At 42.7% G+C, this 25,004-nt stretch overlaps 1 protein-coding gene and 1 long non-coding RNA gene across 5 annotated transcripts in view; one reads left to right on the top strand and one right to left on the bottom strand.

Moving 5' to 3' along the window:
- Positions 1-1,997: 1,997 nt before the first annotated feature.
- Positions 1,998-25,004, bottom strand: part of LOC130272977 (uncharacterized) — a 47,402-nt gene continuing 24,395 nt past the window's right edge. Inside the window, exons 4-5 of one of the 4 annotated variants that reach the window (XR_008843808.1) lie at positions 19,937-20,032; positions 1,998-2,673 (exon numbers count right to left, since the gene is read on the bottom strand). This is a non-coding gene — a long non-coding RNA (uncharacterized LOC130272977). Of the gene's footprint in view, positions 2,674-19,936; positions 20,033-22,120; positions 22,748-25,004 lie in introns of those variants that run through there. The other 3 variants (XR_008843807.1, XR_008843809.1, XR_008843806.1) reach the window with 3 other exon arrangements.
- FZD1 (frizzled class receptor 1) lies at positions 17,977-19,928 on the top strand. The gene has a single exon (XM_056519054.1). The coding sequence runs from the start codon at positions 18,138-18,140 to the stop codon at positions 19,812-19,814; it is 1,677 nt and encodes a 558-aa protein (XP_056375029.1). The 5' UTR covers positions 17,977-18,137; the 3' UTR covers positions 19,815-19,928.

Here is a 25,004-nt window from a genome sequence, read left to right as displayed (position 1 = left end):
TGCCATCTGCCCCTAGGGTAATTCCCTCTGCCCTGTATAACACCCTCTACCACATTCTTAATAGAGTACCTGGTAGCCACTAGGGAAGATGATGTAGGTAATACTAGGCATAGTAGTCCCCGCTTTATATGTCACCTGGCAGAGTGGTAACTACCCCAATGTTCCTCTGTGACCCCCAACAAATTTGTCAGTGAATTTGTTCCTATATATACAAAGTGCAGGAATGGGACCTCTGGACATATGGATTCCATAAAACAACTTATAAACATTACTGAACTCCTTGTGTAAATCCAATGTAAGGCAGTAGGTAGGTTACAGCATTGGAGTCAGACTAATGGATATTTGGTCACTGTCCCTTTAATTAGTGCTTTTTCAGCAGCTTAACTGAATTTAGCAATCTTTGGGTACTCTCAGCATTTATTGGTGTAATGACAAATGCAGATCTTAATGGGGTTCTCCACCATAAAGTGATTTTAGTACTTACCTGCCAAACAGTAATAGACATGTGTAGGAAGGATCTGTGCTTGTCTTGGGCTAAATGACTGTGTTGTGAGTCCATTATAATGCTGTGGCTTTCTTTTTGTGAAGTGGCTATTTCCTGTTGGAGTTTCCTCCCTCTAACTACAAGACACAGGGTTCCTTGTTTGTAAGTGTGAGGTTACTTTTCTCCCTCCCAAACATCAACCACCCCACCCATTGCAGTACACCTGAGCTGCCTTCCATGCTGTTGTGCTGTAAACAACAGACCAGTGTTTTTTAAGCAAGGTGCCTCCAGCTGTTGCAAAAATACAATTCCATTCAATCCCCCCCATCATGAAAATAAACATGTTCATCTGATTGACAAGAGAAGTCCGGGTGAGTGCTTCGTGCTTTCCATTTCTAAAGTTTGTGTTTAGTAATATGTTTGACATGAGCGCCATATACCAGTGGCTCAAACAAATGCCGGAGGAGATTGTACCAGATCGTTAATCTGTGACAGTGGTGCCGAGACGCTCTATGAAGTGACTGTAAAAAATGTAGACGTCACTTTATTCACTCTGCGGTGACTTTTGTGACACAAACAGAGAACATCCAGGGAAATCATCCTGGCGTGGCAGATCGACAACACTGATCCGACCATAGGCTAAAAAAAAAATCAGTGTAATTCAGAGAGGCCCTTGTAAAACTTCTTCTCTCTTACGAAGATGACATTCTCTCTCTTAGAGACAGAAACAATGTAGAACAATTTCCTCTCAGCATAGACAGAAACTAGGAGAAGGAACATTGGCTAGATTGTAGGTCTAGGTGTGGGTATGTCTAGTAATAACAGGGGCTAGGAACTGTACACTTTGCTGGCTGACTATAATTCTTAGCAAGTGCAGGAGATTACTCTGTCAAGAGCCAGGCCTAGACTAACAGGTTTTGTTCCACCTCTTCTTCTGGGGAGAGAGAGGTTAGGATAGGGACTACTTCTGAAATCACTGGCTAGGAGGATCATGTGACCAAAGCATCATTCTTCTGTATGAAGTATATGCAAAAACCCAAACCACTCTCTGCATCTTCTTTTACTGTATATTATTCTAAGAGTAAAATATTTTGGACAATTGTAAAACAGCCAAAATGCATGAAAAAAAAATGCAGTAAATGCATGAAAAAAAATGCATGAAAAAATGCAGTGAAAATTCTACATGTGAACAAACTAAAGACTTTAAACGCTGGAGACGATGCCAGGAGCTCGTGACGTCATAGCCCCGCTCATCATGACATCACTTCCCGCCCCCTCAATGCAAATCTATGGGAGGGGGCGTGACAGCGCCACGCCCCTCCCATAGACTTGCATTGAGGGGGCGGGGCATGACAGCATGAGAGGGCAGGGCTATGATGTCACAAGCTCCCGTCGCCGTCTCCAGCGTTCGGAACAGTATGTTCCAAACGCTGAGCAGCAGAGTACCCCTTTAAATCTTCATAAAACCCCTTAATAAACATGTCTGATCGCGGGGGGGGGGGGGGGGGGGGGGTCTGGCCACTGGGGACCCCTGCGATCTCTGCCACAACACCCCATTCATTCGGTACACGGAGCGAATTCTGCTCCTTGCCGGATGACTGGCTATCGCTGCCGCCACTCCTCCTCCATTCATGTCTACGATTGGAGGGGGCGTGGTGTGATGTCACGATCACGGAAGCCCCAGGCTTCCTTGAATGTAACGCCGCTGTGCCGGGCCCGGAGATCGCGGGAGATCCCAGTGGCCGGACCCTCCGCGATCAGACATGTTTTGGATAGGGGATAACATGTCTAAGGGCGGAATACCCCTTTAAATTAGAAAGGTAGGGTAACTCCATATTAAAAAACTATCCTTGACATCAAAGTCTCCCACCAGACCAGAATACGGATGTTCTATGTAAGTCGGTTGTTACTATAATTTGGAAAGAAAATCAAAGAAAGGAAATGATTAAAATAATAAGACATTTAACACCAAAGTAGTTTACAGAAAGTGTCCTTCTCATCCGGACACAAGGAACCTTTCTAATTTGAGCGTTTTCAGACAACACATCTCCACCCCGGAGCATGTAGCAACATTGATCCAGAAATTGCGCATCATCAATTATTCTCCGTCTTTCTTCTACAACAATGAGGGATTAGGCCTCCATTTCAGACTTGTTTCCTTTCTTAACTTTAGTCTTTCGATCAAACCTCTGCGAAATCAGAACAAGTTACCAAACTTTATTTATTGTAAGTATTTACCAAACAAAGTTTATTGTAACACATTGTAAAGCAGTGATCTCTGATGTTACTCTCCGGCTATCACGAAATTACAACTCCCAGTGGGCTCTGACGACCACATATGTCAGTGTTTCCCAACCAAGGGGCCTTCAGCTGTTGCAAAACTACAACTCCCAGCATGCCCGGACAGCCTGCGGCTGTCCGGGCATGCTGGGAGTTGTAGTTTTGCAACAGCTGGTGGCACACTGTTTGGCAAACACTGCTATAAATGTATGTGTGATCCGCAGGCTGTCCAAGCATGCTGGGAGTTGTAGTTTTGCAACAGCTGGAGGCACACTGGTTGGCAAACACTGTTATAGATGTACGTGTGCTCCGCAGGCTGTGCAGGCATGCTGGGAGTTGTAGTTTTGCAACAGCTGGAGGCACACTGGTTGGCAAACACTGCTATAGATGTACGTGTGCTCCGCAGGCTGTGCGGGCATGCTGGGAGTTGTAGTTTTGCAACAGCTGGAAGCACACTGGTTGGCAAACACTGCTATAGATGTACGTGTGCTCCGCAGGCTGCCCAGGCATGCTGGGAGTTGTAGTTTTGCAACAGCTGGAGGCACACTGGTTGGCAAACACTGCTATAGATGTACGTGTGCTCCGCAGGCTGTTCAGGCATGCTGGAAGTTGTAGTTTTGCAATAGCTGGAGGCACACTGTTTGGCAAACACTGCTATAAATGTACGTGTGCTCCGCAGGCTGTCCGGGCATGGTGGGAGTTGTAGTTTTGCAACAGCTGGAGGCACACTGGTTGGCAAACACTGCTATAGATGTACATGTGCTCCGCAGGCTGTCCGGGCATGCTGGAAGTTGTAGTTTTGCAACAGCTGGAGGCACACTGGTTGGCAAACACTGCTATAAATGTACGTGTGCTCCGCAGGCTGTCCGGGCATGGTGGGAGTTGTAGTTTTGCAACAGCTGGAGGCACACTGGTTGGCAAACACTGCTATAGATGTACGTGTGCTCCGCAGGCTGTTCGGGCATGCTGGAAGTTGTAGTTTTGCAATAGCTGGAGGCACACTGGTTGGCAAACACTGCTATAGATATAATTTTTTTTCCTACCTGTGCTAGAACTACAACTCCCAGCATGGAAAGCACAGAATGTAAAGATGGTACTACCTCTCTCTGTATGCGCAATAGTAACTGAGGCCAGGTCAGCGGGCACATTTCTTTCCTACACTATTGACGTAGCAGTAGCAGGGACTCCTGTCTATTGCTTGATTCTCTGCTCCTGCGCAGAAGTGAGCAGCGATGCATACACTATATGCATTGCCGCTCACTTTACATCCATAGGGCTAGGCTAGGGGGGGGGGGATATAGATTCTGCATCCCTCAGCTTTGGCAACCACCCCTGTGTCATCATCCAAAATGTAACGCCATTGTCACCATGGACATGGACAGAGGTTTCAGCAGAGAGCACTATGGTCAGACAGAAAAGATCTACACAACTTCCTGTGGAGCATACAGCAGTTGATAAGTCCTGGAAGGATTAAGGATTAATTTTCAAATCTTTTTGGCACCAGTTGATTAAAAAAAATAATAATAATTCAGCGGAGTACCCCTTTAACACACTTTGGCCCAGATTTATCAAACTGTGTGAGCGAAAAAGTGGAGTGATTTTCCCACAGCGACCAATCACAGCTCAGCTTTCACTTTACCAGAGCTCCTTAGCTCAGCTGTGATTGGTTGCTGGGGGAAAATCACTTAATTTTTTCACACAGTTTGATAAATCTGGAAATTTGTGTTTCAATTTTCAAGATCTCTGCTTGCAGTCAACAAATGGGAATTCCCTAGCTTACAGCCAGATCAGTGTTCCCCAACCTGTGGCTCCACAGCTGTTGCAAAACTACAGATCCCAGCATCCAGTTGTTGTGTGCATACTGGGGGAGTTGTGGTTTTGCAACAGCTGGAGGCACATATTTGGAATCGTGCTCTAGCTGTAAACAAGGAAATTCCTAATCATTGACTGCCAGCAGAGATTTTGAAAATGGAAACACAAAGTATGTTAGAAAAGTTGTAGTACTTTTCAATAGACAATAGTTGTAATTGACAGTTGTAACAATTATAATCGTAATTTTAATTAATCCATTTTAATTGAAGAACTATAAGTATTATAATAATATATATATATTATTATTATTATTATTTAATCACATCTATTATCTATAATCATGTGACTACTTATCTCTACTCATGTTTATGTAACATGTTACACGTATCAATACTTTTTTTTATACTTTCTACTCCTTTTAGATGATACAGTCTTTTTACATAAGGACAATACTAAAATATTTCCGGGACAGAGAAGGGGTTAATAATCTTGTCTTCCCTGTTTTCCCAAAAAAGAAAAGAAAAAATAGTGTGTTCAGTCAGCCCCCAGATTTCGGGTACTCCCTTTACACCCCCCCCCCCCCCCCCCCCCCTCTTCCCCTTGGCCTCTCCCTCGGGCCAATCACAGCCAGGAACACCAGAACTGGGATTAAACTTGTAAGGGAACGTCTGCATTTTTACCATCACGCACAAAAAGGCAAAAAAGTAGCTTAGTCTATAAGGAAGGAGGGAATCATGTGACTGCAATTATTTTGGGGGGATATAAGAGAACAGCTGTTTGGACGTAATGGAGTAGAAAAAAAAAAATATTGCCACGCTTTTTATTTTTCACCGCAATTTAAAGAAAACTGAACGGCATGAAAATTGAAAGGCAACCCTGCGCGTTGCAGCATTTGCCGCTGTTTTTGGAAACGCATGTTTATGTCCAATTTTTGGAGGTACACAGCAGTTTTAAATTACACCTTTAAATTGATATGGCGCTGTCTTGACCTGATACATTTTGCCTTCCTCTAATACAGTGTTTCCCAACTTGAAAGCCTCCAGCTGTTCCAAAACTACAACTCCCAGCATGCCCGGACAGCCGTGACTGCAATTATTTTGGGGAGATATAAGAGAACAGCTGTTTGGACGTAATGGAGTAAAAAAAAAAATTGCCACGCTTTTTATTTTTCACCGCAATTTAAAGAAAACTGAATGGCATGAAAATTGAAAGGCGACCCTGCACGTTGCAGCATTTGCCGCTGTTTTTGGAAACGCATGTTTATGTCCAATTTTTGGAGGTACACAGCAGTTTTAAATTACACCTTTAAACTGATATGGCGCTGTCTTGACCTGATACATTTTGCCTTCCTCTAATACAGTGTTTCCCAACTTGAAAGCCTCCAGCTGTTCCAAAACTACAACTCCCAGCATGCCCGGACAGCCGTGACTGCAATTATTTTGGGGGGGATATAAGAGAACAGCTGTTTGGACGTAATGGAGTAAAAAAAAAATTGCCACGCTTTTTATTTTTCACCGCAATTTAAAGAAAACTGAACGGCATGAAAATTGAAAGGTGACCCTGTGCGTTGCAGCATTTGCCACTGTTTTTGGAAACGCATGTTTATGTCCAATTTTTGGAGGTACACAGCAGTTTTAAATTACACCTTTAAATTGATATGGCGCTGTCTTGACCTGATACATTTTGCCTTTTCTAATACAGTGTTTCCCAACTTGAAAGCCTCCAGCTGTTGCAAAACTACAACTCCCAGCATGCCCGGACAGCCGTAGGCTGTTGGGGCATGCTGGGAGTTGTAGTTTTGCAACAGCTTGAGGCTTCCAAGTTGGGAAACACTGCCTTAAGTTGTTGCAAAACTACAACTCCCATCATGCATGCCTTAAGGCATTTGCAATGTATTTGGGGTAGTGTTTTCCAAACAGTGTGTCTCCAGCTGTTGCAGCCGTAGGCTGTACGGGCATGCTGGGAGTTGTAGTTTTGAAACAGCTGGATTCACCCTGGTTGGCAAACACTGCCTTAAGCTGTTGCAAAACTACAACTCCCATCATGCATGCTTTAAGGCATTTGCAATTTATTTGGAGCAGTGTTTTCCAGTGTGTCTCCAGCTGTTGCAGCCATTGGCTGTCTAGGCATGCTAGAAGTTGAAGTTTTGCAACAGCTGGAGGCACCCTGGTTAGGAAACACTGCCTTAAGGCAAGATATTCGAGCCTGATGATCATGACTTCTTGTTTTAACTTCTAGCGATCAGTTGTCATCACTAGGGGGAGCAACATCTGGATAATTATTTCCTCTGACCAGGCCATAGAGGGGTCCCGACACCCCTATGATGTCCATGTCAGTGTTTCCCAACCAGAGTGCCTTCAGCTGTTGCAAAACTACAACTCTCAGCATGCCCGGACAGCCAAAGGCTGTCCGGGCATGCTGGGAATTGTAGTTTTATCAACAGCTGGAGGCACTCTGGTTTGGAAACACTGCTATATAGAAGTACATGTTCTCCAACCTGTTTTCAAACTACAACTCCCAGCATGCCCGGACATCCCAGGATGTATAGCTGGTACTACCTCTCTAAGAACGCACAATAGTAGCTGAGAATTCTGCAATTGTTGGAAAGTTACAAAAAAAAAAAAAAAAAATCAGAATTCCCTTTACGTTGATCCTCAGTTTGTCGCTAGTAATGAACAGCAGGGGCCATATTCGAATTAGCGATATGTCGCGAATATATTGACGATTATTCGCCTATTCGCTATGATCGTTCACTTTTTATTCCTTGCGAAAATTCGCCTTTGAAAATTTGCATAAAAATTTGCAAGTGAAAAACAAACACATAAAACGAATATCCGGCATTACGAATATATAGCACTATATTCTAAATATTCGCGCATGGCGAAGTGACGATATTCGCGCTATAAATACGCATTACAAATATTCGTGCTCAACACTATTTGTCGCATGTCCCCATGTAGTTCCAACCTAAATGTGTAGTTGAAGAACCGACCCGCGGGATGTCACTACAATGGCGTAAGAAAAATATATAACAACAACAACAACTAAAAAAAAATCATTGTAAAGGATCAAAGCTGATCTGTTTCTTATGTATCCATTGTGTTATGCCAAGGGCAGGAGGGGGCAGAGCATGGCACAGGAACTCTGCCCCCCTCTCTACTTCATGACATATTTAGAGCCTCCGCATTGTGTTACGGTGTTACCTTCGCATTTCACATTACAGTGGTCCCTCAACATACGATGGGAATCCGTTCCAAATGGACCATCGTTTGTTGAAACCATCGTATGTTGAGGGATCCGTGCAATGTAAAGTATAGGACAGTGGTCTACAACCTGCTGACCTCCAGATGTTGCAAAACTACAACACCCAGCATGCCCGGACAGCCGTTGGCTGTCCGGGCATGCTGGGAGTTGTAGTTTTGCAACATCTGGAGGTCCGCAGGTTGTAGACCACTGTTAGAGGAAGTTGTACTCACCTGTCCCCGCCGCTCCGGATCGTCACCGCTGCCCTGGATGTCGCCGTCCATCGCTGTCGCCGCGTCCCCAGGTTGTCCCCGACGCTCCGGCAAGGCCTCTGCTTCCCCGGCATCCTCGCTCTCCGTCGCCGCCATCACGTCGCTACGCACGCCGCTTCTATTGGATGACGGGACGGCGTGCGCAGCGACGTCATGAAGACGATGGAGAGCGCCGACGATGCAGGGGATCCCGAAGAGGACGCGCCGGAGCCCCGAGGACAGGTAAGTGATCGTCAGCGGACCACACGGGGCACCGTAAACAGCTATCCGGTGGCAGCTGAAGCAGTCTGCGCTGCCGGATAGCCGTTTATGCGATGGCCCCCGACATACAAAAGCATCGTATGTTGATGCTGCCTTCAACATGCGATGAACTCTGAGAGGCCATATTGCATGTTGAAATTATCGTATGTCGGGGCCATCGTAGGTCGGGGGGTCACGGTACTTTCCATCTGTTTGATACCTCTAAACATAAAGCCGCTTTAACTTAGGATGTATCCAATTGTAATTTATTTATATTGTACTAGGACAATGTAGACAATGAAAATCACAATAAGCAGATCTGCAGCTACAAATCCACAGTAGTCAAATCTGCAAATCGCAGTGTGTAAATTAGTGTTGAGCGGCATGGGCCATATTCGAATTCGCGATATATCGCGAATATACGGACGAATATTCTTCATATATATATTCGCTAAATTCGCATATTCGTAATATTCGCGTAATAGTTTCGCATATGCAAAAAATTAGCGTATGCGAAAATTAGCATGAGCGAAAATTCACATATGCGAAAATTCGTACGCCAGTCTCACACAGTAGTATTAGAGTCTTCTTTACACCACACAAGCTGGAAGCAGAGACGGATGATCACTGTGATGTGTACTGTGAAAAAAAATTTAAAATAAAATAACAAATATTCGTAATTGCGAATATATAGTGCTATATTCACGAATATTCGCAAATTTGCGAATATGCGATATTCGCAAATAAAATTTGCATTGCGAATATTCGCGAGCAACACTAGTGTAAATGCAATTCTACGAAAAGAACTGTGTACCATGTGACTACCAATACAATGTCAGGAATGACCATAATGTCATTCATTATAGACCAATAGCACAAGCAATAAATTGACAAATCATATGCATTGAGTGCAAAGGCCCCTAATGGTCAGCACCTTCTTAAAGGGCTATTCTGGTATCACAAAATTATGTATTTAAATAAAGTTATCCCCCCACCCCCTTCCCGATATATATTACTTGCTAATATAGTGTTTTCTTACATTGTACTGGCTTCCGCATGGTTTTTCATTCAACCCTGACATGAAGTTGTATAGTCCTCTCATTGTTAGTGTGGTGTTGTCTCCAGCTCCCTGGCTCCTCCCTCTCTCCTGACAGACAGTTGTGTAGTCCTTTTATTATTAGTATGGTGTTGTCTCCAGCTCCCTGGCTCCTCCCTCTCTCCTGACAGACAGTTGTGTAGTCCCCTTATTATTAGTATGGTGTTGTCTCAGCAGCTGCCCAAGCTCCTCCCTCTCTCCTGACAGACAGTTGTGTAGTCCCCTTATTATTAGTATGGTGTTGTCTCAGCAGCTCCCCGGCTCCTCCTTCTCTCCTGACAGGAAGGAAGTTGTGTAGTCCTTTCATAGTCTGTGTGGTGTTGTTTAAGCAGCTCCTCCCTCTCTCACATGATGATGCATAATTATTTGCTGTCTCAGGAGGTGTAGCTGAATCTCGTCTCTGAGCTCTACCCCTGCCCCCCAAGTAGAGTAACCACCTCTGACAGGCCCCTACAGCTGAAAATGTCATATACATTCTTATTGGGACATTTAGGGAAGAATGAGGTGTGTTTACAGTACGCTGCCTTGTGCTGAACAAAGCCACATACAGAGGAGCAGACATGGAATGCATACAGCAGGTGCTGCAACCTCACTGATGCAATTGCTTCTTGATGGGATTTCCTCTTCTGTGTGTGGTGTATAGAGACTAGTCTACTGCTTTTGAGGGTGTTTTAAAGAGATAAAGGGGAACAGGATCTCCTCTTCTGTGCATGCAGTGTGTAGAGACATCGTAGCAGTAAGCCTACACCCACTAGCTGAGGGACAACAAAAAAATTACAGATTAAAGGGGTACTCCGGTGGAAAACAATTTTTTTTTTTTTAAATCTACTGGTGCCAAAAAAGTTAAAAAGATTTGTAAATTACTTCTATTTAAAAATATTAATCCTTCCAGTACTTTTCAGCTGCTGTATACTACAGAAGAAGTTATTTTCTTTTTTAATTTCTTTCCAGTCGGACACAGTGCTCCCTGCTGACACCTCTGTCCGTGTCAGGAACTGTCCAGAGCAGGAGAAGTTTGCTATGGGGATTTGCTCCTGCTCTGGACAGTTCCTGACACGGACAGAGGTGTCAGCAGAGAGCACAGTGGTCAGACAGAAAAAGAACTACACAACTTCCTCTGGAGCATACAGCAGCTGATAAGTTCTGGAAGGATTAAGATTTTTAAATAGAAGTTATTTAAAACTATTTTTAACTTTATGGCACCAGTTGTCTTTAAAAAAACAACTTCACGTACAAACACAGGTATGCAGGTTGGAGGTATGCAGGTACATATACTTTGATCCTAACTTTCATCCAGACACATATACACTTATACAGTGATCCCTCAACTTACAATGGCCATTGTAACTTGAAACCAGACTCAACTTACAATGCTATGGAATCTGCGAAACGTTTCAATGGCTGGAAGAACCGACCAATCAGAATGGACATTTCACTGGTAAAACCCCTGTATTCCTAAAGTGCATGCACTGAATGTTGTCTGGTTGCTCCCCCTACAGTACAGGGATGTACTACATTTTCTATATTACTCTTTACCTGTATTACTGAAGTGCATGCACTGACTGGTGTCTGGTAGCGCCCCCTACAGTACAGGGAGGTATTACATGTTCTGTACTACTCTTTACCTGTATTACTGAAGTGTATGCACTGACTGGTGTCTGGTAGCGCCCCCTACAGTACAGGGAGGTATTACATGTTCTGTACTCTTTACCTGTATTACTGAAGCGTATGCACTGACTGGTGTCTGGTAGCGCCCCCTACAGTACAGGGAGGTATTACATGGTCTGTACACTTTACCTGTATTACTGAAGCGCATGCACTGACTGGTGTCTGGTAGCACCCCCTACAGTACAAGGAGGTATTACATGTTCTGTACTCTTTACCTGTACCGGGGTTAGCTGCTCCTTTGGACACCAGGTGAGGGCGGCTCCATGTTACTTTTTTTTAGGACATTGCGTGTTCTGTACAGGACCCTGAAGAAGCTCCTGTCCTCTACCTAGACCGGTGCTTCCCAAAGAGGATGCCTCCAGCTGTTGCAAAACTACAACTCCCAGCATACCCGGACAGCCTTTGGCTGTCCGGGCATGCTGGGAGTTGTAGTTTTGCAACAGCTGGAGGCTCCCTGCTTGGGAAACACTGACATAGACAGTGATTTACAGCTCCCAGCAGATCTTTATTACTTTTATATGTAAGGATTTGCTTTATCTATATTAGTTATCTACTTATTTTTCTTTAATCCTCACTTCTTCCTATTTTTGGATGACATTTTGGTGCCTTTAGAACCAATTACCAGGTTTCCATAGAGTTCTGGTCTCAACATACAATGGTTTCAACATACAATGGTCGTCCCGTAACCGATTAATATTGTAACTTGAGGGATCACTGTACATGTGATGCTTCACAATCCTTCTAGCCGGGTCATATACAACACAGACATGAGCGTTCCCGTCCACTGTAGCTTTCTCTATATTTCCTCTATATATACAGTCATTTTTCGTGCTCGGCTTTTATCCCTGTTTGCTGTAATTCTACATACACAGCAGACTGATAAATTAGCGCTCTCATCTATCTGGTGGAGGAAATTCAGTAACAACGCCGTATAAGGTTCCATTAACTCCGCGCCTTTCATTTTTGATTAATTCTGGAATTTCTCCGACAGAATTCCTGAAAGAAAAAATCAGCAGCGTTCTCACAGTAAATGATTCAAAGAAGGGGGGGGGGGGGGAATGAACAAAGTGCAGCGTACCGCGCCAAAGTTATGATGAGTTTTAGTCAATTTTTACACCTATTTCAAATGGTTTTTAAAATATTTAGAACAGTGTTTCCTAACACTAGTTGGGAAGCACTGGTCATTAAATAGACCCCAAGCAGGGGTTAAGTCTTGGGGGGAAAAAAGTGCAGGAACTCACTAGCGTTGCGCGCGAATATTCGCAATTCAAATTATATTCGCGAATATAGCACTATATTTTCGCAATTACGAATATTCGTTTTTTTCACAGTGTTGTCTAAAGAAGGCTCTAATACTACCGTGTGAGACTGGCGTGCGAATTTTCGCATATCCGAAAATTTTGTATATGCATATTTTCGCATTTGCGAATTTTCACATAAGCAAATTAATGCATATGCGAATTTGCGCATATGCGAAAATAAAACGCGAATATTACGAATATGCGAATTTAAATAATATATGACGAATATTCATCCATATATTCGCGAAATATCGCGAATTCGAATATGGCCTAAGCCGCTCAACACTAGGACTCACCCAAGATTTCCACTCAAGGGCTGGTCCTGCAGAACTCCTGCTAATGGGAATTGTGTTCCTGCTGTGGAAAAAGTGCAGGAACTCAGTTCCCACGCGTTCCTGCAGGACTTGAGTCTGATCCCAAGGATCCCATCGATCACCTGTATCTTTAGATTCTACAGAAACAGGTCATCGATGGGATCCTTGGGATCAGGGCTCAAGTCCTGCAGGAACGCGTGGGAACTGGGTGGCGCTGTAGAGCAGTGTAGAGGGATCCGAAAGCAGGTCTTCAATTCCTCTACAGCGCCACCCAGGAGAAATAAGGAATTACACTGCTCTTATTAAAGGGGTACTCCACTCCTAGACATCTTATCCTCTATCTAAAGGATAGGGGATAAGATGTCTGATCACGGGGGGCGGGGGGTCCTGTCGCTGGGTCCCCCGCAATCTCTGTGCAGCACCCGGTGTTCGTTTAGAACACTGGGTTGTGGGCGGCTGGGATCGTGACGTCACAGCCACACCTCTCGTGACGTCACACCACACCCCCTCAATGCAAGTCTATGGGAGGGGGCGTGGCGATCACCACGCCCCCTCCCATAGACTTGCATTGAGGGGTGTGGTGTGATGTCACGAGGGGGCATGGCCGTGACGTCACGGCCCCCTGCCACCTCCAGGCGTTCGGAACAAAATGTTCCGAACGCTGGGGCAGCGGAGTACCCCTTTAAATCATCAGACTGGCCACATAATTCAAATACATTCCTGGTCCTCTAGGAGGAGAGCTACTTAATGCAGCTTGGATTTTCCAAAATAATTTTATGCTTTTGTTCCAGATTTCTACCCAAATTGTGGCAAAAATTGTATTTATTTATTTATTTATTTTTAATAAAACTGCAAAAATATCAACTAGTGTTTTACTTTATTCATCAGTATAAGTGTTACTTGGCGACCCAGATGATGATCATTATTTGATCTCTTTTATTTATTACAATGTGTTTCCTTAGCCACCGCTTTTAGTTCTCGTCCACTTGGACATTATCTTTGGAACTATATAGTCATCTTTATCTGTTTTTATCATGTTATGTTGATTCTATGTCAATATTTGTATCAATAAAATATACTTTTTCATCCATTTGTTCTTTTACTAATTCATCTGGCAAAGGAGTTTATCTTTCTATACCCTCCATGCTTTTTCATCAGATGGCATAAGAATCTATCTTCTCCACAGAGCGTTATCTCCACACATACCGTTGCTGACAGGACATACCTATGCCTATTATTGCCTCATTACCCCTGAGGATGCCACCTTATCTCATGAAACATGTTGGTGGAGTCACTACATCATATTTTTAGAATCAGTCAAGCTCATGTATAAACGTATTCCTGGGTGCATACTTAAAGGGGTACTCTGGTGGGAAAACTTTTTTGAACTGGTGCCAGAAAGTTAAATAGATTTGTAAATTACTTCTTTTTAACAATCTTAATCCTTTCAGTACTTATTAGCAGCTGTATACTACAGGGGAAATTCTTTTCATTTTGAATTTCTTTTTTGTGTTGTCCACAGTGCTCTCTGCTGATGCCTCTGTCCGTGTCAGGAACTGTCCAGAGCCGCATAGGTTTTCAATGAGGATTTTCTCCTGCTCTGGACAGTTCCTGATACGGGCATCAGGTGTCAGCAGAGAGCACTGTGGACAAGACAAAAAAAGAAATTCAAAAAGAAAATAATTTCCTCTGTAGCATACAGCTGCTAATAAGTACTGGAAGGGTAAAGATTGATTTTTTTTTAATAGAAGTAATTTACAAATCTAATATATAAGGAAAAAAGGGGAGGTACCAAATGCCTCTAGACTAATACCATACAATGGTACATGATGATGGAATTACAGAAAAAATAAATCGGACTGTGCTTCACTTTAAATGATGTACAAATTTAATATAAATTTATATAGAATATTGCAAATAAGACATAAAATAAATAATGCAAATCTAATACATAAATGCCTCCTACCACAGGGCCCTTGTGGGGAGGTATGATATTTGAATACAAAGCATGTATTAAAAGATGTTAAAATATAGCATGTGGATTATATTCTACCGCTATCCCAATATATTGCAAACCGACATAGTGTACTTTTGTACGGTACACTCTGTTCTCATGTGATCTAGAACAGTTCACAAAATGATATAGTTACCAACTCCTAATGGTGGTTTTGGCTGGACGTCCGAGAGATGGATATGTGGGGGCTGTGTCCAGCGCTAGCGTGCGCTTACGGTGACGGGGACGGATGCCACAGGCCAAAAAAGGGTCACCGGTCACGGAGTAATTGCAGACTCGATGGCAGATGTGGTGGAGGCTGTGTCCAGCACTGGCATGCGCTTGCGGTGACGGGCCTGGTTGCCGCAGGCCGAAGAGAAGTCACCGGTCACGGAGTAGCTCCGGAGGTGGAGATGTACTCGGAGATAGATGGATCTTGCTCCGGAAACAAGGAAAGAGAAGCCTCGTGGAAGATCTCTCGGCGTCTGGTGGAATGGCGGATAGATTGCAGCCAGGTGTAAAATCAGCAGATGATGGAGTTGTATCGGAGGTAAGTGATGGCGGTTTGTGGATTGCGGTGGTCATGCGGTAGATAATTCTTTCTCTAGACGCGTTTCAGGGTACTTTATATATGACCCTTTCCTCAGTAGAGATATCCTACTGAGATTTCTCTACTGAGGAAAGGGTCATATATAAAGTACCCTGAAACGCGTCTAGAGAAAGAATTATCTACCGCATGACCACCGCAATCCTATTGATTCTACCTGCCGACACAGCGCTACCATCTACATCAGAATTGCGCTGTCATCTCCAGGAGGTGAGAGTATTAGACCGGAGACACCTTCTAATGGCGAGACACCTTCTAATGGCGAGACACCTTCTAATGGCGAGACACCTTCTAATGTATCTAATTCATAAACTGCTTACAATAAGGAAGAACGGGCATATATCATACCAGATAAAAGTACAACTAACCTGACTATACTAACCTATTGGAATTGTACTATTGATACCAGGATTTGTGACCATATTTGGAACTTTCTCTATATCAGGACTACTAATCCCAGCATGCCCACATAACAAATATAGGTCATACAGATCCAATCTAAGATGCAATAGCAACAGAACTATTTATAGTGATGTTTTATGTTTTTTAGCATATTTTAAATATATATACTATTGATGTTGACTTGTATACTGTATTTGATCACCAGCCCGAAGTGAGCCACAAGGGCCCTGTGATCTCAGGGAAAGTATTTTATTATCAATATCTGTCTACATTTTATTGCGACCATTAAATATATTAATGAGACCTCATATCCAGTTGTTCCTTGAGCTCTGTACCATTTTTTGTATTTTTGTATCATGTTTTCAACACTAAGGATATTAGTGTTTATTCCTAAATGTTATACCCTACATACACTAGGGCAGGTTTTTCCCAACCAGTGTGCCTCCAGCTGCTGCAAAACTACAACTCACAGCATGTTTGGACAGCGAAAGTGTGTCTGTGCATGCTGGGAGTTGTAGTTTTGCAACAGCTACAGGAATCCTGTTTGGAAACACTATATTGATGTCTAATTCTGGTGTTCTTTTTCATCAGATTTTACACAGATCTGAGACAAATGGGACCCACAGTGTACTTACTGTATGACAGGAAAAAGTACCGTGTTCCTGAAAAAGTAGGATATTTACAGATCTTTTTTCCCTAGAGAGTTACTCCCAGAAAAGAATCGCCCTGTACAATGGGACATGTAGTGCACTATATTAGGCATGTAGGGCAGTGTGTTAGGGGAAGTAGGGCAGTGTATTGGGGGCATGTAGGGCAGTGTATTGGGGGCATGTTGGGCAGTGTATTGGGGCATGTAGGGCAGTGTATTGGGGGCATGTAGGACAGTGTATTGGGGTATGTAGGGCAGTGTATTGTGGCATGTAGGGCAGTGTATGGGGGCATGTTGGGCAGTGTATTGGGCATGTAGGGCAGTGTATTGGGGGTATGTAGGGCAGTGTATTGGGGGCATGTAGGGCAGTGTATTGGGGGCATGTAGGGCAGTGTATTGGGGGCATGTTGGGCAGTGTATTGGGTTATGTTTGGCAGTGTATTGGGGCATGTAGGGCAGCATACTGGGGCATGTTGGGCAGCATATTGGGGCATGTAGTGCATTGTATGGGAGTATGGTAGGGCAAAGTACTGGGGCATGTAGGGCTGCATATTTGTGCATGTAGAGCAGTGTATGGGGGCATGTAGGGCAGTGTATGGGGGCATGTAGGGCAGTGTATGGGGGCATGTAGGGCAGCATACTGGGGCATGTAGGGCAGTGTATGGGGGCATGTAGGGCAGTGTATGGGGGCATGTAGGGCAGTGTATGGGGGCATGTAGGGCAGTGTATGGGGGCATGTAGGGCAGTGTATGGAGGCATGTAGGGCAGTGTATGGGGGCATGTAGGGCAGTGTATGGGGGCATGTAGGGCAGTGTATGGGGGCATGTAGGGCAGTGTATGGGGGCATGTAGGGCAGTGTATGGAGGCATGTAGGGCAGTGTATGGGGGCATGTAGGGCAGTGTATGGGGGCATGTAGGGCAGTGTATGGGGGCATGTAGGGCAGTGTATGGAGGCATGTAGGGCAGTGTATGGGGGCATGTAGGGCAGTGTATGGGGGCATGTAGAGCAGATACAGCTGTATTCCAGCAGAAGACGAAACATATTCAATCTTCCCTCGGAATTCAATTCCACTTTCTGTGGCGGAACTTCCATTGTGTGAACTGAGCCCCACAAAAACCACCGAACTCAATAAACGTGTGCTGCAATGTGTAATTCCTTATGGATATCCTCCACAGTGTGAACAGGTCCTTGGGTAATGAATGATAAATAAAAAAAATAGGGCGTATTTCCGGATCTATTTTCCCTTAGAGCATTACTTCCAGAGAAGAATGGCCCCATACATCCAGCTGCTGATGGGACATGGCGTGAAGTCCCCATAATGTCCATCGTGTCACATGATCACCATAACACAGTTATTGACCCATCAGTCACTACACAGACATGAACCTATTTAAAGGGCCCGCTCCCCTCAGTTGCTGTCATCACTCATGCCTGGCATGCCTCTGGGGCGGGGGGCTCTTTTTATAGCCGTGTATCCCCTCAGTCTGATAAGAAGTCAGCGCCAGAACTTTCCTACAGGCTGTCTCACTTGTGAGAGGATCCCTTACTTAGCAGACAAGTTCGGCATCGGTTTCAAGGCTCCTCCCTCTCGCTGAAGAGGCGGGCAGGGGGAGCCTGGAAACGGCCCAGATGAGTTGAAGGATTGATACAAATGTATCAGAGTGAGTTGCGCTCTTCTCCTGACTGCAGCCGCCGAGGAGAGCCGGACCCAGAGCCGATTGTTACCCAGGGAGGAGAGCACCCCCAAGGCTTCATGCTGCACCCACTCAACTATCATGGCAAGGGATCCTGGCAGCAGCATGGCACAGCGGGGCTCCACTAAACTTTGCAGCCTGCTGGCGCTGCTCTGTGCCAGTCTGGCGGTGGAGGCGCAGTATAATGGAGAGAAGGGCATCTCTATCCCGGACCATGGTTACTGCCAACCCATCTCCATCCCCCTGTGCACGGATATCGCCTACAACCAGACGATCATGCCCAATCTGCTAGGGCACACCAACCAGGAGGACGCTGGGCTGGAGGTGCACCAGTTCTACCCGCTGGTGAAGGTCCAATGTTCCCAGGAGCTGAAGTTCTTCCTGTGCTCCATGTATGCCCCTGTGTGCACTGTGCTGGAGCAGGCACTGCCCCCATGTAGGTCCCTATGTGAGAGGGCCAGGCAGGGCTGCGAGGCTCTCATGAACAAGTTTGGCTTCCAGTGGCCTGAGAGTCTGCGCTGTGAGAAGTTCCCAGTCAATGGGGCAGGGGAGCTGTGTGTGGGGCAGAACACCTCAGACAAGGGCACCCCTACACCAGCTGTGCCAGTGCTGTGGACCAGCAACCCTAACTACAGATCCCCCCACAGGGACAAGTTCTCCTGCCCCAGGGCACTCAAGGTACCAGCTTATGTCAACTACCACTTCTTGGGGGAGAAGGACTGTGGTGCCCCTTGCGAAGCTGGCAAAGTTCACGGGTTGATGTATTTTGCGCCAGAGGAATTGCGCTTCTCCCGAATATGGATAGGCATCTGGTCGGTACTTTGTTGTGCGTCTACCCTGTTCACGGTACTGACTTACCTGGTGGACATGAAACGCTTCAGTTACCCGGAGAGACCCATCATCTTCCTCTCTGGGTGCTACACCATGGTGGCCATAGCTTACATTGCCGGCTTCCTACTAGAAGACAAAGTGGTGTGCAATGAGAGGTTCTCAGAGGATGGCTACAAGACGGTGGTCCAGGGCACCAAGAAAGAGGGCTGCACCTTCCTCTTCATGATGCTTTACTTCTTCAGCATGGCCAGTTCCATCTGGTGGGTCATCCTTTCGCTCACTTGGTTTTTAGCAGCTGGCATGAAATGGGGACATGAAGCCATAGAAGCCAATTCTCAGTACTTCCACTTGGCAGCGTGGGCAGTGCCAGCCATCAAAACCATCACGATCTTGGCTGTGGGGCAAGTGGACGGGGATATTCTCAGCGGGGTTTGCTTTGTTGGAATAAACAATGTGGATGCCCTGCGCGGATTTGTCTTGGCCCCACTTTTTGTTTACTTGTTCATTGGCACTTCCTTTCTCCTGGCCGGTTTTGTGTCCCTCTTTAGGATCAGAACCATTATGAAACATGATGGCACCAAAACCGAAAAGTTGGAGAAGCTGATGGTGAGGATAGGCATCTTCAGCGTCCTCTACACCGTCCCGGCCACCATTGTCATTGCCTGTTATTTTTACGAACAAGCTTTTAGGGAACAGTGGGAGAAAAGTTGGGTGAGCCAAAGTTGCAAGACCTATGCTGTCCAATGCCCCAGTAGCAACCACCCGCCCATGACGCCGGATTTTACCGTATTCATGATCAAATATCTCATGACCCTAATCGTAGGAATAACCTCTGGTTTTTGGATCTGGTCTGGCAAAACTCTTAATTCCTGGAGAAAGTTTTATACAAGACTCACCAACAGCAAACAAGGAGAAACAACAGTGTGACCCCCCTCCCCCCACCCCAGCGCCCACCCTCCTGACTTGTACACTGTATATGTTTTGTTGTAAATAACAAACCTGTAACATTTTGTAAGTATATTTTGTATTTAAATGACAACAGATCATACCTTTTTTAATGTAGGATGTTCTAACTTGGTGGGTTCTAAGGCTGCTGGGTTCTTAATGGGACACCATTTTTTTTTTGTCTTTTGCAAAGCCTTCTACTTGGAGAAAATAAGAAAAAAAATGCTTTATTTTTGTGGGGGAGGGTGGGCCTTTAAGAATAAGGACTTTTATAGCACTTGTAAGCAGCTTCTTATCTAGCTTCATAAGATACCTCTCTGCCTCAGCTTACTACCCCCCCCCCCAACCAGGTCAGAGACCTTTGACCTTTTCCAGACACCACATATGTTTCTTTTGTAACAAGTTGGTATCAACAGAGCAACAGTCCCAACGCCGGATAAATGATACCAATACAGTTGGAATGTACAGTGATCCCTCAAGTTACAATATTAATTGGTTCCGGGACGACCATTGTATGTTGAAACTGTTGTATGTTGAGATCAGAACTCTATGGAAACCTGGTAATTGGTTCTAAAGGCACCAAAATGTCATCCAAAAAATAGGGAAAAGTGAGGATTAAAGAAAAATAAGTAGATAACTAATATAGATAAAGCAAATCCTTACATACAAAGAAAGATCTGCTGGGAGCTGTAATCACTGTCTAGGTCAGTGTTTCCCAAGCAGAGAGCCTCCAGCTGTTGCAAAACTACAATTCCCAGCATGCCCGGACAGCCAAAGGCTGTCCGGGCATGCTGGGAGTTGTAGTTTTGCAACAGCTGGGGGCACCCTGCTTGGGAAGCACTGGTCTATGTAGAGGACAGGAGCTTCTTCGGGGTCCTCTACAGTACACAGTGTCCTAAAAAAGTAACATGGAGCCGCCCTCACCTGGTGTCCAAAGGAGCAGCTAATCCTGGCCCAAAGAGTACAGAACATGTAATACCTCCCTGTACTGTAGGGGGTGCTACCAGACACCAGGCAGTGCATACACTTCAGTAATACAGGTAAAGAGTACAGAACATGTAATACCTCCCTGTACTGTAGGGGGTGCTACCAGACACCAGGCAGTGCATACACTTCAGTAATACAGGTAAAGAGTACAGAACATTTAATACCTCCCTGTACTGTAGGGGGCGCTACCAGACACCAGGCAGTGCATACACTTCAGTAATACAGGTAAAGAGTACAGAACATGTAATACCTCCCTGTACTGTAGGGGGCGCTACCAGACACCAGGCAGTGTATACACTTCAGTAATACAGGTAAAGACTACAGAACATGTAATACCTCCCTGTACTGTAGGGGGCGCTACGAGACACCAGTCAGTGCATACACTTCAGTAATACAGGAGTTTTACCAGTTCTGATTGCCCATTCTGATTGGTCAGTTCATTGACACGTTTCACAGATCTGGGCTGTCCATAACATTGTATGCTGAGTCTGGTTTCAACTTACAATGGTCCAGGAAAGACCATTGTACGTTGAAACCATTGTATGTTGAGGTCATTGTAAGTTGAGGGATCACTGTATTTCCTTATTTTTGATAGTTTCCTGAGTCAGAATAATGTTTTAGTTTTTTTTTTTTTACTTAAATTTTGTCCATTTATTTCACAAAAAATTGCAAATCCCCATTTTTCATAGAAGTGGAAGGGAATTAAAAGTCATTGGTTGTGCATGACGTAACTATTGTTGAACGTTGTAGTCGATATCTATAACTAGATTTTCTTGTTGGGGGTAAATCTCCATCTGAGCACTTGTGTTCTGGATCAGTCCAGGGCTTCTCCCCCCATTGATTCATTCAGTGCAGTCTGGAAGTTGAGTCTTTTGTTGGATGCACTCTTAGACCCGCCTTTGTTAACCGTGTCCAACCCTGCTACAAATCGTCTTGGAATACCCCCAGATTGATTTAACTAGATAATTGCCAGTGCCGGCCTGATTAATTGTACAGGGGGGGTTAATGAAGAGTCTATGGAGCCAGATAACAATGGCCTAAAATAATGTATTATTTAGACTTCTCCCTTCCTGCATAGCAGTGTGTGTTAATGGCAACAGGGTGTGGAGCAAATTTACATGGAATGAATGCAATTTGGCTTTGTTTGTGGTTAAAAGCTTGTAATGGGTGCTTTAAATCGGCTCAGACTAATACAATGCAGCCAGTAACTCAATAGAATATTTGTAATTTTTTTTTCATTTTTATATATATATTTTTTTTCCATTTTTATATATTATTTTTTTTATCCTTTCTAAGCATAATTATTTTTCTTTTTCTTTTGCTATTTTCTGACATAGATCTGGTGGTGATTTATCAGTTTTCTATTTGCTTTCTTCTAAAATTGATATTGTTCAACTTTTTGACTTTTCTTTTCCCGACATGTCGTTTTAAAAAAAAAAAAAAAATTCTAAATTTTTCACGCAGAGCTGATGTCACGCTGTCATGGTCTCCAAATTTCAATAAGTGTTTCTGATTTTATTATTATTTTTTTTTTATTATCCTATTTGTATATTTTTATGCCCTGAAACAAAAAAAAAAAATGCAATGTGTTCTTTTTGTTTTGTTTTGTTTTCCCTTGGAAAAGTATAGTATTTTTTTTTTTTTTTGTTTGCTTTCAAAAGATCATTTATATTTATAGAGAAAATAGTTTATATATATATATATATACATATATCATTTTTAATTTCTTTGCAATAAATACAGAATCGAGGACTGGTGCTGAGTGCCTTCATTTCTGGGAAGCTTTCACGTGAGCAGGGAAGGGATTCATGAGAAATGTGTCGGATTTGGTAATAATTGAGGATTTTACAGTGGTTTATCCTAAACAAAAATGTTTCCCTTAAAAAGAATGTAATGTCGTCGCTTGTTTTATTTTACTGTTGATCTCCCTAGAAGATAAAATATTAAAATACAAAAATAGATAAATCAACATATAAATAAATGGAAAAGCATCTAATAGAATGAATAAACAAAACTATGAAATTATACATAATGCAGCACTAACCTTAAGTAGCGCATAGGTTATGTGTGTATGTATATATATATATATATATATATATATATATATATATACATATATATATATATATATATATATATATACATATATATATATATATATATACATACATATATACATATATATATATATATATATATATATACATATATATATATATATATATACATATATATATATATATATATATATATACATATATATATATATATATATTCACATATATATATATATTCACATATATATATATACACACACATATATATATACACACACACACACATATAGGTATGTATATAAAATTACATAAAACATCCAGTAATTCTCAACCAGCACAGTTAAAGTCATGTATAATTTAATTGGTATTTTATTGTGTTTTTGTTGTTGCTATTGTGTTTTTTTTTAACTCTATTAGTTGTTTTTAGCCTGTAAAATTTTTGGACTATATTTTACTTTACTGATTTATTGATTTTGACCTTATCTTATCTTCTACTAACTCTGATTTACCCATTTAAAATATTTTTAAATCCCGTAACCAGGACTCTGACCTGTATGAGACATATGTCTATATACTTTGTGTGTACATTGTGTCCTTTTAGTTAACCGTATCAGGCTGGAGTTTGTGTCAGAATATCTTCACCATAATGCCCAGGAGGGACACATGCCCCTCTGGCTAAATGTTTTTTTTTTTAGGAGGCCTCATTCTTGACAGAAAGGCTAATTGTCCATCATACCGCTCAGTCTCTTACACTAGGCTAGTGATCATTTTGGACATGTAGCTGTCAGCTTTTACTGAGTTTCCTATCCCAGTGTTTCCCAACCAGGGTGCCTCCAGCTGTTGCAAAACTACAACTCCCAGCATGCCCGGACAGCCTTTGGCTGTCCGGGCATGCTGGGAGTTGTAGTTTTGCAACAGCTGGAGGCACCCTGGTTGGGAAACACTGTCCTATCGTATGACCAAGGCTTTAGAAATCCCAGTATTTGACAGTCCTCCATTCATTCTGTGCAGTTTTGTGTAAGCTTAACATTCTGTGCAGACTACAATATCACCTATAAATATCTGAAAGCCGCTTAATATTTTCTGAATATTTTTAAACTTTTTTTTTTTACATTCACAACCAACAAGATGGCACCATAGTCTAAAATCCGTTCACATCTGAAAATGTGCCTTCTGGTTAAAGAAAAAAAAATAAAAAATAATACAAAAAAAAAACAAATATTTCTTCAAAAAATAAATAAATAAATAAAAATATGTTTATAATATATATATATATTTATATATATATATATATATATATATATATATATAATATATATATATATATATATATTATTATTATTATTATTTTTTTTTATTTAAGCAAAGATGCAATTTTATTTTGTATTTTACATGCTTTTTTTTTACAGCCATAAACAAATCAGAAGGTCATTTAGTATAATGGTGTTTTTTAAGGTCTATATTGCATAACTGGAGTTTATTATGATGTCAATTTTTTGAATCTTTGAGATGCCTTGAGTACTCCGTGTTGTGTTGTGTGGGGGCAGGGATTGCATTTCTTATTTTTAGCTGTATTTCTAAGGCTATGAGCAATCTAGTGATTATTGAAACCATATTTGTTGTAGTGTTCCCATGATAGGTCGGGTAAGCACAACACTGTATTCTGGTTTAGAATGGAACATTATTATTATTATTACAGTGTATTTCATTATCTAATTAGTACAATATTGTGATAATCATAGAAGCCGTCATTGGAATTTTGTACAGTTCTCAAAATATTTACAGTCTGACTGTTATGTTTATAAAGAATAGACGTTTCGAAATAGTCACCCCTTTTTTTTTTTTTTTAGGCTAATTTTCCATATGTAAAAAAAAATAAAATAAATACATATTAAATCATATTTAAAGATTATTTGGGGAATAATATATATATATATATATATATATATATATATATATATTTATATATATTTAAAGTGATCAGGATTAAGTAAATAAATACAAACATAGTTACTAACGTCCCCGATTCCCCCTGCTGCTGCTGTTCTGACATCATTTCCTGTTCCCCGCCTCGACCCACAGGAAATGCTTGTTCAGCCAATCATTGGCTGCCGTAATGTTCTGCCTT

Source organism: Hyla sarda, chromosome 5 (genome assembly GCF_029499605.1).
Source record: "Hyla sarda isolate aHylSar1 chromosome 5, aHylSar1.hap1, whole genome shotgun sequence".
NCBI lineage: Eukaryota > Metazoa > Chordata > Amphibia > Anura > Hylidae > Hyla > Hyla sarda.
This window is presented reverse-complemented; position numbering and strand designations above follow the sequence as displayed.